Source organism: Hyperoodon ampullatus, assembly GCF_949752795.1.
Source record: "Hyperoodon ampullatus genome assembly, chromosome: 10".
In the NCBI taxonomy this organism is placed as follows: domain Eukaryota; kingdom Metazoa; phylum Chordata; class Mammalia; order Artiodactyla; family Ziphiidae; genus Hyperoodon; species Hyperoodon ampullatus.
Window position 1 is genome coordinate 15,070,922 of NC_136923.1, and position 14,286 is coordinate 15,085,207.

General features: G+C 35.2%; 1 protein-coding gene across 4 annotated transcripts in view; it reads right to left on the minus strand.

Annotated features, from left to right (window-relative positions):
• CNTN6 (contactin 6) overlaps positions 1–14,286 on the minus strand; it is a gene marked incomplete at both ends in the record, with an annotated part of 244,050 nt that overhangs the window by 69,372 nt on the left and 160,392 nt on the right. For 2 of the 4 annotated variants that reach the window (XM_079712710.1, XM_079712709.1), the window contains 3 exons: positions 1,749–1,878; positions 3,388–3,524; positions 6,526–6,705. The exons of 1 other annotated variant lie outside the window; for it this stretch is intronic. In XM_079712710.1, the coding sequence (XP_079568836.1) occupies positions 1,749–1,878; positions 3,388–3,524; positions 6,526–6,705 (447 nt within the window). Of the gene's footprint in view, positions 1–1,748; positions 1,879–3,387; positions 3,525–6,525; positions 6,711–14,286 lie in introns of all 4 variants that reach the window. One more of the 4 variants, XM_079712708.1, reaches the window with a different exon arrangement.

Consider the following 14,286-nt stretch of genomic DNA (forward strand, 5'->3'; position numbering starts at 1 on the left):
TTAGGGAAATTACTAAATCTGTTCTAGCCAAGATAATAATCCTAAATGTGAATATACATATATGACAATGAAATACCTTTGAAGTAAATCAGAAGTACATCATCATTATTTTAGATTTCTTCAGGCATGCCTTTAACTAGAAAAATGGAAATAGTCTGCCTTCTGTTGAAGCAGGCAGGCTGAGTAGAAACTTAAAAAAAAAAAAAAAAAAACTAATCTTTGTCAGTTTCAACAAATACCAGTTCATGAGAGTGATAAATAATTAGACTGCCTGGGTGCATCCAAGTCTTCCCAGCTCCATTCTTGTGGGAACCTATGTGTCCAATCCCCATTCTTAGCCTAAAGTCTACGTGAACTGAAGTTCTTTCAGATATGCCATGTTCTCTTCTGGGCGTTTCGAGTATGGCTTCTCTGTCCTTCCACTGACTTGTGCATGCTTTTTCTTCTTATCTCAGCTTAAAGAGAATGTTCTCAATTTAGGTTATGTTCAACTGATAACACCTATTCAATTCTTCACTGTAATAATCATGATATTTTAAAATTTAGCCTTTTTTTCTCTGTGAAACTACAGGTTCTATGAAGGTAAAGGTCACTCTAATTTTGATAATTCTGTTTTAGGTGCTTAGTACACAATAAATATTCAATAAATACTGACTGAATGAATAAACAAATGAATCAATGTCCATCACCCATATGCTCATGAAACTGTCTTTTTGCTTAATTCCTCCTCTCTTTCATCTCCTGTCTTCATACCATTAAGAAAGCCTTAGGGTGAAAGATATCAATGAGTCATTTATCCTGACAGACACCACTGGTTGACTGTCCCAAAATATCATCTGCAAACCACTTCTATCTCAACATTTTCCACTATAGGGGCTGATTTTCCCAGCTTCTCTTGAGGTCTCAGTGGTCACATGACAGGGTTCTAGCTAATGACATAAAAGGAGTCTGCTGAAAGGGCTCAGAAATTTTTGCTTTTCTAATGAAAAGGACTGTCCACTCTGTCTTCTTCTGCTTTGAATGTGGACTTGATTTCTGTAGCTACAGCAGTCATCCTGGAACCAGGAGGCTACAAGCATGAGGAAAGAGTTTAAAGGATAATGTCATCAAGTCACAGTGCCATTGCTCAGCTACCACCCCTGAAGTTATTATTGAGATAAAATAAATCGTTGTTTAAGTCTCTATAAATTGAGGTTTTCATTTCTTATTTTCTTATTTTCAGCTGAAAACATTCCTAATACATGCTTTTGGGGTTGTATTCAAAACCTCATGCTGGGATCAGCTTTGGAGGAGCCACTTCTGGTTTGGATGAACCCAATAGTGGGCTCCTCCAAGCCCTAATATGTTGCCCTAGCAGAATAATAATTCTCACTTAGCATTTTTTTTTTTTTTTTTTTTTTGCGGTATGCGGGTCTCTCACTGTTGTGGCCTCTCCCATTGCGGAGCACAGGCTCCGGATGCGCAGGATCAGCGGCCATGGCTCACGGGCCCAGCCGCTCCGCGGCATGTGGGATATTCCCGGACCAGGGCACGAACCCGTGTCCCCTACATCGGCAGGCAGACTCTCAACCACTGCGCCACCAGGGAAGCCCCTCACTTCGTATTTTTTTAGAAGCTAATTTAGACATTTTTCATTATTTCAAGGAAAAGCAATTTCTAATTTACGGAAAAATTGGATTCATATTACATATAATCATAGCTTGCTAAAATGTCAGTTTGAATTTTTTGGCTATAAATGAATGACTTACCTAATACTCTCAATTCTGCATTTGCATAAATTATCTGATATTTGTTTTCTGCAGCACATTGGTAGATACCAGAATCTGACACATTCAGCATAGTTATGATAAGTGTCCCATTTTCTATTTGAATTCTTTCCTAATAAAAGAAAAGTCACATAAAGATGCTAGTGTGTTAACGTAGGTATTCTCTTATCATTTATGCATATCGATGAGCTATGATATTTTGGTGTATGAGAACTGTTGCTTATGAAAATGAGGTTAGTATACTTCAAGATCCTGAGAAGCTTTCTGGAGTTTAAGAAAATGGAAATGTTCTTAGTATAATTTTAGTGGTTAGTATATTTTATGTTACCTTATTTCTTTGAATATTGGTATTCTTTGCATAGAAGGTATGTTGTGTTACCTTTCTGTTATATGGTATATAAAATAATTTGGAATACTCTATCTACCATTCCAATTTTCCAGAAAACATGGTTGACAATAATGTTAGACATGGATAGAGTGATTAGCAAATTTCCTTGGATTTCCATCATAATGTCTCAAAAAGACTTAAAATATGATGACTTGATAATTTTCTAATTCAGTACATAAGTTGAAGGAGCTAAATTCTTCTTTTCTGAAGTTGACTGTAAAGTATGTTTAAATAGCCAAAATCTGTTACAGAGTCCCATTTGGAGTATAGAAATATAATTTTGAGTGTATAGAATGAAATAATTTAATAGTGCAAATATAACTTTAAATATTTCAGGGTACCTATTACCATCCTCTAAAGATAACAAAAGTAGGCTGGAGGAAACAGGGAATGTTACATGCAAAGGGATCCAGGAATTAAATTTCAGTAAAGCCAAAACAAAGAACGGTGTTCCACTCAGATTCTAAACAACAGATGTTCCTTTTATCTCTAACTGTACCTATAAGTGCAAAGTAGAGTGGAGAATTAACACAATTATTTGGATAATTTGATGGGAAAAATAACCTTGTCTCATTTTCTGTATATTGTAGAATAAGGTGTGCTTTAGACTGAAAAATGTGGATAACTGCCTCAGTTCTCTACTTCCCTAAGTTTAGAGACAGCCATTAGCTTTTATAAAACCAAGATACTGGATAATGATTAAGAGCTTGGGTTCTGGAATCAGATTATGCTTAGAATATTAATTCTAACATTTACTAGCTGCAGTGTGACCTTGGACAAATGGACTTAAGCCCTCTGAAACCAATATTTTTTCATTTATAGAAATAATAATCATATCTCTCTCATAAAATTGTCATGAGGATACAATAAGATAATGCATGGAAAATATTTAACACAGGGCCTGGCTCATATGAGAGTTCAGTGGATGTTGATGATGATGATGATGATGATGATGATGATGATAATGATATCATCTGAATACAGATCCATCACTGAGTAATGTGTGACCTTGTACAAGTTGTGTTCTCTACCCTTAGTTTTCTCATTTGAAAAATGGCGATATTAATAGCTATGTGAGGATTAAATAAATTTAAGGATTAAATAAATTAGGGTATATAAAGATTATACTGTATTTCCTGGCACCTACTAAACACTCCAGAAACATAGTTTCTGTTAGTAACAAAATTTCCCTAGCAGAGTAGGTGAATGTTTAATATCAGCACAGTTGCTTACCTCTGGATTGAGGCGTTCACCATTCTTTAACCACGTGTACCAAGGGTTTGGCTTTCCACTAGCTTTGCATTCCCAAAGCAAGCTGTCATAGATGGACAGGTATGTATTTTGGATTTTTTGTTCCCATTCTGGAGGGGCTGTTTCAAAAAGAAACAACAGCAGCTATTTAGCAAGTCAGTTATCCAAGACATTATTTTACATTCCAAGGACTGTAGAAATCAGAAGGACAAGGCTAACTGGGTCTGGTAGTACTGTACACACATGATTTGAGGGAAGAGAAATGCAGGACCCCCAAAGTAGGATAAGAGAAACCCTGTTGTAAATATCAGTGGACCTTTTGCGTAAGATTGATGTTTGCCTTTTGTCGTTTTGCTGCACCTATATAACAACTTGAGAGTTGTGGGAACAAGGCTAGAGAATAATTCCATGTTAACTATTAGTATATAGGTCAAGTTAGAAAATGTATATCAAATCTGAACCCTCTGTGGACAAAAGGCTATTGATTACATTTGGATTAAACTAAGTAAAATAATTGTATCTATACCCGATATAATTACAATTCAGTAGTTTGAAGCATAAATCAAATATCAGCCTCATCACATTTTAGTACAGTTATAATCCCGTTTTTTTTTTCCTACATAAAATTCTTGACAGGGAATGAGAACTTTTGGAGTTGTGTATAGGTTAAGCATCTAACTTTGATCCTAGGCATGAATTTTCCAAACCTTATTTTCTAATCTGAGAAAGTTCTACATAGTTCTGAAGCAAAAAGCATCTGGTATAATTGATGTTGAAATGTTATTTAAGTGTAAGGTAGTATTATCCTTTCTAACATTCATGGAAACAGGGGTGTATAAGTTAAATGCTTTAAAATTAATATTTCTTCTATAATGATGATAGGAAAATTTCTGGATTTGCAATTTAATCCCTCTCCTTTGTTTAGATCTATTCTAGATATGTTGGAGTGGAGGAGCCTTCCTTTGGAATCTCAATCTATTACAATCTAGGTGTTTTATATGTGTTGTACTCAATTCTCCCTCCAAACTTTTATAGAGGATTTTGTTGTATGGGTGTTACAACACCCATGTCTGCTCAAGAAGACATAGTTAGAAAAGAGAAACCTATCTTTTTACTCTGAGAGCAGAGCCGAAGTCAAGGGCTTGTGTTCAGTTTGTTGATTTGGGCGTGCTGGCCAAGTGTAAGGTGTCAGGAAAAGGGAGAGTCAACAGGGAAGGAAAGAGTTAATGCAAGGATGAGTTATTGAGTTGACCACCAGCACGGATGACTGTTACTCCATCCTCTGTGAATGTATAAGGAGTATCTATAACTGCCTACCCAGGAAAGGAGGAGGAAGCATTTATTCATTGGCTCTTTTTCACAGTTATTCAAGGGCAGTGCAGGTGTTAACTATTAGGACATCCAGGTTGTGTGTGCTTAAGTGCTGAGTAGGTTCTTGAAGGGGCCAGAGAAAACTGGAGCACGAAACAAGATGGCCTTCTGTGGCACCTGCGGTAAGACTCTGTCAGGCTACACCTGCAAACCACGGTGCTGAGCTGGTCACTGCAGCAGTAGTTGGAGAAAGTGGAACTGAGAGTCTTTGAAATGATGCACAAGTATATCTGACTATCAGGGCGTTTCCACTGTAACTTCTGCTTCCACAAAGATAGAAGGTCCTTCAGGGAGGAGAGGAAGAAATCATGATGTCCCACTGTGGTGAAAAGTAAGCCTAGATTACCTCCTGTGGAAATCAGGGCAGCTTCCAGTTACAGAACATGTTTTTCACAACCTTGAGGGATAAATGAAGGCAACCCTTAGAAGAACTGAGTGTATGGGTGAAATTGATTCATGTTTCTATTTATTATTTTTAAAATGTATAATTTGTAGGTAATTGTTCAGAAATTGCCCTAACATATGTTTGACCTGGAAGAAGAAATGCATGGTCATATAAAATCCACATAGCTTACAGGAGTTTGAGATATATATGGTTTGTTGCTTAGTGCAATAACTGTAACTTTAAACCATATTTATTTATTTAATGTGTACATTCTTTGGATGCTTAGGATTCTGAAGAACAAAGTTTTAAATCTTCAACTAAGTAGGAACTACATTAAAAAAGAAAAAGCTTAGGATTTCAAGTCTACCATATGGGCTTGGGTTTTAGATTTATTTTTTCCCCCATCAATGGTTGTGTAACTCACTTAACTCCTCTAAATGTGTTCCATTTTTTATAATGAAAATAATCTTTTATAAACTTATTTTGGAGGTTATAAGGACACAATATAGATGGATATTTTTCCTCCAATTACTTTATTACTGATTATAAATGTGTCACATAGAAACCTGTCACATAGAAACTGACTTTTGGCCATGTATAAATACAGTTTTAAAAAGTCCCCTAGTACAGATGTATTAAATTTAGCAAAGAAGTTAAGAATATTTTAAAAGCAACAAACATTTTGATAATTATGAGGTATATTTTATGGTTTTTTGGCATCAGAAAGAAAAAGTGAATTTCATGCAAGTGTGTATTTTGGCCTGGATGAAAGAAGACATAAAGACAACTTTTATAAAATATATGCTTTCCCCATCTCTCTTAAGCCCATGAGAGATTCTGATAATTGAGGCAAATATATTTTTTAAATGAAGTAATGAGGTTTTTTTTCTATTATCTACATATGAGTAGACAATTATGGGAAATATAAACAAATACTGAAAACTACCATTAAGTATTATGTTTCTCCTGTCATTTTCTCCTTCTTTTGTAAGTTCTACTTGGGATTATAATTAAGGTTTTCATAGGCTGTTGCTGAATGTTTTAAGGGAAATATATTGCATTCCATTCTACTTTGTGTTATAAACGTCTATGGCTTTTACATGACATTGCTGATATTTCCAAGGCAATTATAATAAACAATAGCATGCTATTATTTATTAGCATACTATGCTGAAATTAAAGCCATATTTTAAAAATGGTCATTCCCATCTGCTAATCATTGTATCAGTAAGCATCCTTTCCTGGAAATGTGTCTTCTCTATTTCTCCTATGACACTTTTCCACAACATGCTAAAGACCTTCACTATTTACTATAAAGGATATGACCAATTATTTCATATACTTTTTGAAATTCATTAGCTCACCATAGAAAATGAGTTGACCTTTTGCAAGATTTCTTCCTCGAAGGTTACTTGCAATGCACTCATAGACGCCTTCATCTTCCTGTTGAAAGTTTGGGATTTCAAGGATAGCTTGGGGTTTGCTGTACTTGACTTTCCCAGGCAACGGGCTTCCATCCAACCTCCTCCAACTAATATCAGGGACTGGACTAAACAGTTATACCTCATTAGAATAGAAGATGGTTCAGTCTTTATGACAGCAGGATAAAATAAGAATTCCTTAAGCATAACTCTCAAGGAAAAAAAATCAATCAATATATTATATTGTGACTAGCTTTCAGATCATGCAGTCATTTGCCATTTACTCATCCAGCGATTTATAACACTTTATTAAGAGCCTGTCGCGTGCAAGTCACAGTACTAGGATCAGGGAATAAACTGATGACTGAACTAAACATGTTTTCTGCCCTCATGTTGCTCACAGACTAGTGGGGAAACAGGCAATAAACAAATTATGAAAAACAAATATATTTGTAAATTGCAATAACTGAAGCAAAGGAAATAAGGTGCAAAGATAATAGCAAGATTATATCAGTTTAAATACAGTGGTCAGGAAATTCTTTGTAAGGATGTGACTTTTAAGAGGAGGCAAGCTCTCTCTATTTACAGATTCTAAGACAAAAATACAGATTCCTCTATAGCTAAATTGGTACTAATATGTACCTGAAGACATATGTGATGGGTGAGCTAAATTATCAAAGGAGATCAGTATTATATAACAGACCCAGATGAATTGGGAGCACAGAATCTATGATCCTCAAAAGAATGTACTTATTTATACCCAAACTTAAAACAAAATGACATAAGAGATAACTTTACATTGTACTCTGTCTGTTTTCAGAAAGAATTTGTAAAGAATTCCTTTATTTACAGGAATTTAGCTAAAGGTCTTAAATCTAATATGTTTAGTCTAATATGGTTATCTTTTAAAACGGCAAAAATAACATGGTGAGGAAGGCCTCACTTGTACAGATAGAATATAAAGAAATGTAGGTTATAAATAAAGTTATAACCAGAAAATCTTACCTAATAAATCAATCATTTGTTAAATCAATCCCCAATCTATTCGCACTATCATCTTTCCTTTCTTTCTTTCAAGTAATTCTTCATTGCCTTATGGATTTTCAGGTGCTTTAAATATTTCTGTTCTAAACATATTTCAAATAATAATAATAATAATAGTAAATCATTTTGCAAAGCCAAATTATAAACTTTGTAGAAGATGCAGAATTTTTTTCAAGTCCATGAAACTGATGTAGGGGAACCATTCAGTCACATACAAAGTGGTTGACAAATGAAGATCTACTGAGTCTGAGCAGTAACAACTGCAGAAAATTGGTGGTGATGACTGAGTAGAGACTTCAATTAAAGCAGGAAAACTGATGAAGGCTCAGGAATTTTTTATTGCAAACAGTGATGATCCTGCTGTGCAAATCAAAGATATACATCATGCAGAAAGTCATACATGTGCTCACACGTATTTCACAGGAAACATACTCCCCAATCAATGTTTGATTCATCTGTTTTTCTCAGAATTAGCATATAGTGACAAATACAACTTGAATTTTGTTAAACACAACATCATTATGTATTATGATAAGTTTTGTTTTTGTCCTTTTAAAAAGCTTTGCCACTTGCCACAACTTTAGGTTGATATTTTAGTAAAATGGCATGTTCTTGCCAACAATTAACCCAGATAACTGGTTTTCTTATTCATTCATTTTATGAAATACCAAACTAAGAATAAAAATAAAGTTCTAGAGGAAAGTTTACTCACAGAGAAAGATCTTCACCAAGTCTGGGGCAGTATTATCCAATTCTTAAAAATACATGTAACGTGTATGTGAACATGAAAAGTTAGTAGCTATAGGTGGTGAGAATATGAATGCCTTTTATTCTGCTTTTTTCTGCTTATCTCAATTTTTCCATTATTTTCCTACAATGAGCATGTATTACCCGTGTAATAGAAAAATTCTAAGAAAATTTATTTACAAAGAGAAAAATATTATAAATAGAGGTTCTGATATTTATCTGAATTCATGATCCTTGTTGTCTTTTTATGATAGTGTATCTCTGAGGTTTATGACAAATACATGCAAAATATTCAACTAAAAAACATTTTAACTTAAAACATTCAGACAAAAAAAATTTCAGTGAAGGCTATTTTCCCATTGTTATATCATTGTTCTTTATTTTAACTATGAAGACAGAAGTCAATTTTTAACCTAACTAAATATCTAAATCTCTGAACCAGAAATTGAATGGTTTGACATTTAATAATAATAACTATAATAATATCACAATGAAGAGCTACGGTTTATTAACCACAAACTGTGTGCCAAGCACTATGTGTATAATGTGTAAATATAATTTCATTTTCTCTTTTTATAAGTGAAAGTGGCACAGCTGTGATTTATTTCCAGGTTTCTTTGTCTCAGAATCTATGTGCTTACAAGACAAAACAGACATCACAGCTTCTGTAAAATCATCCTCTGATAGCTTTCAGTTTTTGTGTTTTTGTAAAAGTGAATCACCATCTTAAGTGGCCCAATTAAGTGGGGGTAAAAAGAACAAGTCCCACCAATCCCAATTATTCTGACCTTTCCCTCCAAAAGAACTCAGTGAGGACACTGGAGTCTCTGGACAAGCATTTTTCCCTTGAAGGATAAAATGACGTATCCTATATAGACACACCTTTCCAATAGAAGTAGTGTAGCAGATAATGTCAGTGCTTCACCCGTTTTCTTTCTTATCCCTTAGCACCCCAAATCCTGATGTGCTTTCACTCTCAACAGTTAGTACATGCATCATTTTGCTGTCAACTACCCTTAAGCTGCTGTAGCTAACTTTTCCTTCACAAAAAAAGAGCTGAAAACAGTTAGGAATTTACATACTCCCTGGGGCAACTCTCAACCAATAACTGACTAAATGAGGCATAAATACTCCAGCTCCCCTGCCCCTGATGGTGGAATACCTCTAGGTGTGACCTGTACTCTTTCTAGAACTCCTATACAAGACTGAGGCAAATTTATCTTCTGTGGAACTTTGCATGATATTATACTCTGCCTGGCTGCTCTTTTTCCCAGGTGTGCTTGTCCATTCTCTGATGCATTCTTCATAAGAACTCTTCTAAAAAGTCACTTTAAAAAAAATATCCTTTCAAGATCTACTTCTTGGAAAACCAGTTTATTAGAACCCCCAATATGCTCTAATCATGTTCCACTTTGATTACAATACCAACTGTATGTACTTCTCAATATGGTACTTCTGTATAGCCACTAGACACATAAAAATGATATTCTGTGGAAGTGAACATTAATGGCTTATAAGACCAAAAACTGAGCAGTAGAATCCTTGTGAAAAACCATGAGTGTGGGTTATATTTTCAGAACAATGCTCTGTAGGGTCAAAATTACATTAGAAGGCAAGAAATGTGAAAGAGACATGAGGCTGAAGAGAGACATAAGTTTCTCACTTAAAGAACATCCTCTAGATCTTGTTTTTCTTACCTCAATTATGTTTGGAGTGATATATCTTCTCTCATAAACCACTCAACTATTGAGAAGCTTATAAGATTCAGTGAACTGGCTTCTAACATAACTTTCAATTTTGAAGAAGGGTATGAGAATTAGACCTCTGTATTCTCAGTCTGCAGTGGACATGTGTTGGTTTTTGTGTGTGCGTTTTGATTTTCCTTAGAAAACCCAATGCTTACTATCTTTAGTCCATCTGATTTGAATTGGGAGGACTATACCTCTGGCTGCAGGACTGAGTACAAGATTCAGGTCTTGCCATTAGAAGCTGGTGTACCATGGCCACCATGGTTGGTCAACTCTGGAAGTTAAGACAACCCAATCAGAGACAACTAGACTCAGTTCTGGGACTGCTTTTGGAGGAGTTATTAAAGAGAGGATCTTTTGTCACTAGGGTTTCCTCAGACAGTGGGATATAGCTTGGAGCTTTTAGGCAACACTTTTCCACCACATGGAGAAAGTGTCTTTGAAAGTCAAAGCTAACACAAAAGAAGGAAACTTGGAATTCTTTACAGGTCTAGATTAAGTCACGCTTGATGCCCCCCCCCCAAAAATCTCCTTGGACATTTCCATTAGTCAATACAGTCTCTTTTTGTCTTATGCCTTTTTGAGTAATTTTCCTGCTGCTTTCGTCCAAAAAAAGACTTTACAAATAGTGTCTGAATGCCTGGGTTCAAATCCTAGCTATGTTATTTTCTATCTGTGTGATCGAATTGTATGATATGGTAGATTCCTTCAGGATATTATATTTTATACTCTAGATATTTTAGAATTCTCAGAGCAACTAAACTATCAAAAAATAGTCACTCAAACATTTAAACTTTTTAATCAAAAGTCTTATCAAGTGCGTTTCGTGGCTATATTTCATGTTAACAAAATTTCTAATGGGAGAAAAATCAAGCAGTTTTATATGATTTTACAGTTACTAATTAAGCATTGAGATTTTATTTTCAGATTTATTATGTCAGTACAAAATATGAATGTCATGAGCCTCTTGATTACCACTGGTAATGTGAGATATAGGATCAGGGAGAATAAATGTAAAATGTGTATTTTAATGAAAAGTTCCCATTTAGTCTGGGCACTTTTTATGAAGACACTAAATGAATTGCTTTAGATTTCGCACCATCTCTCTTTTCTGAAGACATGCCAAATGGACAGTGGGTAGAAAGAACTAAAATCAACAAAAGATGAAATTATTTTAGTAATGAGCTTTAGTTTTAAATGCAAGTTAATTTTTCCAAGAGATACCGTTCTGTATAAATGATAATAGTAATACTAGTGCTAATATTAATAACAAAGCTATTATAATAGAATACTATTTATACAGTACAGAGAAGAGTGCAGTTTTTACACTTACCAGCTATATGTTATTGCATGTTTATAACATAAATATTCTCATTTATAGGATAGGGCTTAACACCAGTATGTAAGTCACAGGATTAGAGTGAAGATTAAATGATATAATACATTTCATGTGTTTAACACACTGTCTAGAACACTTTAAACAATATATTTTTTGTGTTAATGACAAGTTAAAAAATAATTTAAGATTATTATGTTACTATTATCATTTCAAAAGCCAGATTCCTAGCTTATATTTATATGTTTTCTATTCTCCTTTAAGAACTCCATATGACTAGGCATTTGACATAAATTGATTTATGAATCATACATAAACTAAAATCAAATCTCCATACTGTGAACGAAATGGGTACACAAGCATGCACATATGTCTCTAGAAGTAAATTTCCTGCTTCTTCCTGTTTAATACACTGGATGGTAAGGAGATAATGCCTCTGATCATAGCAGTCATGTTCATTTCCTCCTCATGAGCGCAGGGATCTCTCAGATGAGATATAACATGCTTTGCTGTAAAATACTTTTTTTTTTTTCAGCCTGGCTTATCATCTAGGGCCATTACGGTAGAGAGGAAAGGAATTAGACAACATTCTCCAAAGAGAAAAAAAATGCACTGTAAGAAAGCTGAATGTTTATTTATGAATATTAATAACCATTAATTGAGTGCTTACTGTATACCAGGATTGTGACAGATGGTGTCCTTATGTCGAGTTAAATACTCAGCTGGAAGTTGTTAACAATCCTAATTACCTTTTTGGAATGGTACTCACGTTTAGACAGGTAATTTCTGCTAAATTATTACCTGCCAATTCTCTTCCACTTAGAGTTCCAGTACAGGCTAATTTACTGTGATCCACCTTCCAATTCTCTGAGTTGACACCCATTCAGTTATTAGCACTAGTAGACTCCTTCTCCTTCTGTGGCTTTAGCATTCTATTTAAGATCTACCTAGTTTGTCCACGATGATGATATTAGTGATGTAATATTCTCTGGCAGTTCATTTTAATTTAAAATAAGTGATCTATTTAAAGTGCAAAGTTAATATATTAATATATGAAGAAGGGAAGGGAGATCTTTGAAGGGTCTTCAGAATGGAGATTATTATTAAATGTCTTGAAACTCTGTCGTTTAAAGGTTAAGTTAAAATACATGGTGCCATCATCATCCTAACTACAGGTATCAGCCGTTTCTGGCAACATTTCCCTTTCAGTTCCAGTTCCTCCCCACTCCTTTTTTTTTTTTTTTTTTTAATCTTCACAAATATGGTGTCAAAATCCAGCTTGGATACAAATCTCAATAAAGAAAATCAATTTGAAGCAACTCTCTCATCCAGAGTTTCCTCAGACCATAGATGAGGCATTCATGAACTGTGTATTTCAAAAAACTTTGCAAAAGCCTTTTCTTATTTTGTTTCTATATTTTCCTGAAATGTGAGTCCTCACAGTTCTAAAATACTACTAGATCATAAAAGCAAAGTTTCTTTCTTCCTCCTTCCCTCCCTCCTGCTTACTCTTTCCCTCTTTTTGTCTCTTTCTTTCTCTCCCCCCTTTCTCCCTTCCTTCCTTCCTTCCTTCCTTCCTTCCTTCCTTCCTTTCTTTCTCTCTCTCTTTCTTTCTTTCTTGCCCCTCCCTCTGGTATTGTGCTTCTTAAATAAGCATTACCATAAATAAGGACTTTCATTCCTTACTCTCTTGTCATTATGCTTTTACAGAGTGAGCATCCCATTAATTTTATCTGGAGGCAGAGAATACATTTGTTAACCCTCTGGCCTAGTTCAACCTGAACTGGAAGTTAAATTTAAAGCTATTCACACTCTTGTATGAACTCTGCTTCAGTTCTATACTTTTAGCCCATAAATAGAATTTTCATTACTAGTGCTATTTGAGAAAGCTTATATTTCTTCCCTGGATTTCTTAAATCTCATTATCCACAGCTTAAATCCAGGCCATACCAAGTTTTTAACTAGAAACTGGTACAGAGAACCTGTTTCCTAAGATGCTTATATTTGGGATTATTCTTAACTTGAACCTCATTTCAGAAAATCCCGTCAGTGGCCATTTTTTTTTTTTTTTTTTTTTTTTTTTTTTTTTTTTTTGTGGTACGCGGGCCTCTCATTGCTGTGGCCTCTCCCATTGCGGAACACAGGCTCCGGACGCGCAGGCTCAGCGGCCCTGGCTCACGGGCCCAGCCGCTCCGCGGCATGTGGGATCTTCCCGGACCGGGGCACGAACCCATGTCCCCTGCATCGGCAGGCGGACTCTCAACCACTGCGCCACCAGGGAAGCCCAGTGGCCATTTTTAATCGAAGAGAGGGAAGCAGAATAACAAAACCAGCAAGGAGTGCCTTTGTTAAATTTTCAGACTGTTCAGCTAGCTCCTTTCATTTCCTCAACTTGAAATATTCATACAAAGAGCTTGGAATGTAAGATTGTCCTATGGGGATACAATATGGATAAATTCATGAGTTCTGTAGAAAAGCAATCTTACTGTTATGTAAAAAGGAAAATCTTTTTTTTTTTTTTTTTTTTTTTTCTGAGTGATCTAAACGTAGTCATGATCCTGTTCTACTGGTCAGTGTGTATACCAGGTTTCCCTTGGGGGAAAAATGTTATCATGTGCATGTATTTATCTGGTATTTGACACTTGGCACTACAGTAGCTGAAGCCAATTGAAAAGCCACAGACGGTTTGGACGTAAGAGCAGTGGTAGCAGAATAGTACTTACATGTAGAGTAAAAGGACACAGGTGAGTTTTGTGTAAATGAGTGCAAATTACCTAACATCTCTGAGCCTCAGCTTTCTCTTTATAACTAGAGGTAACAATGGGTACG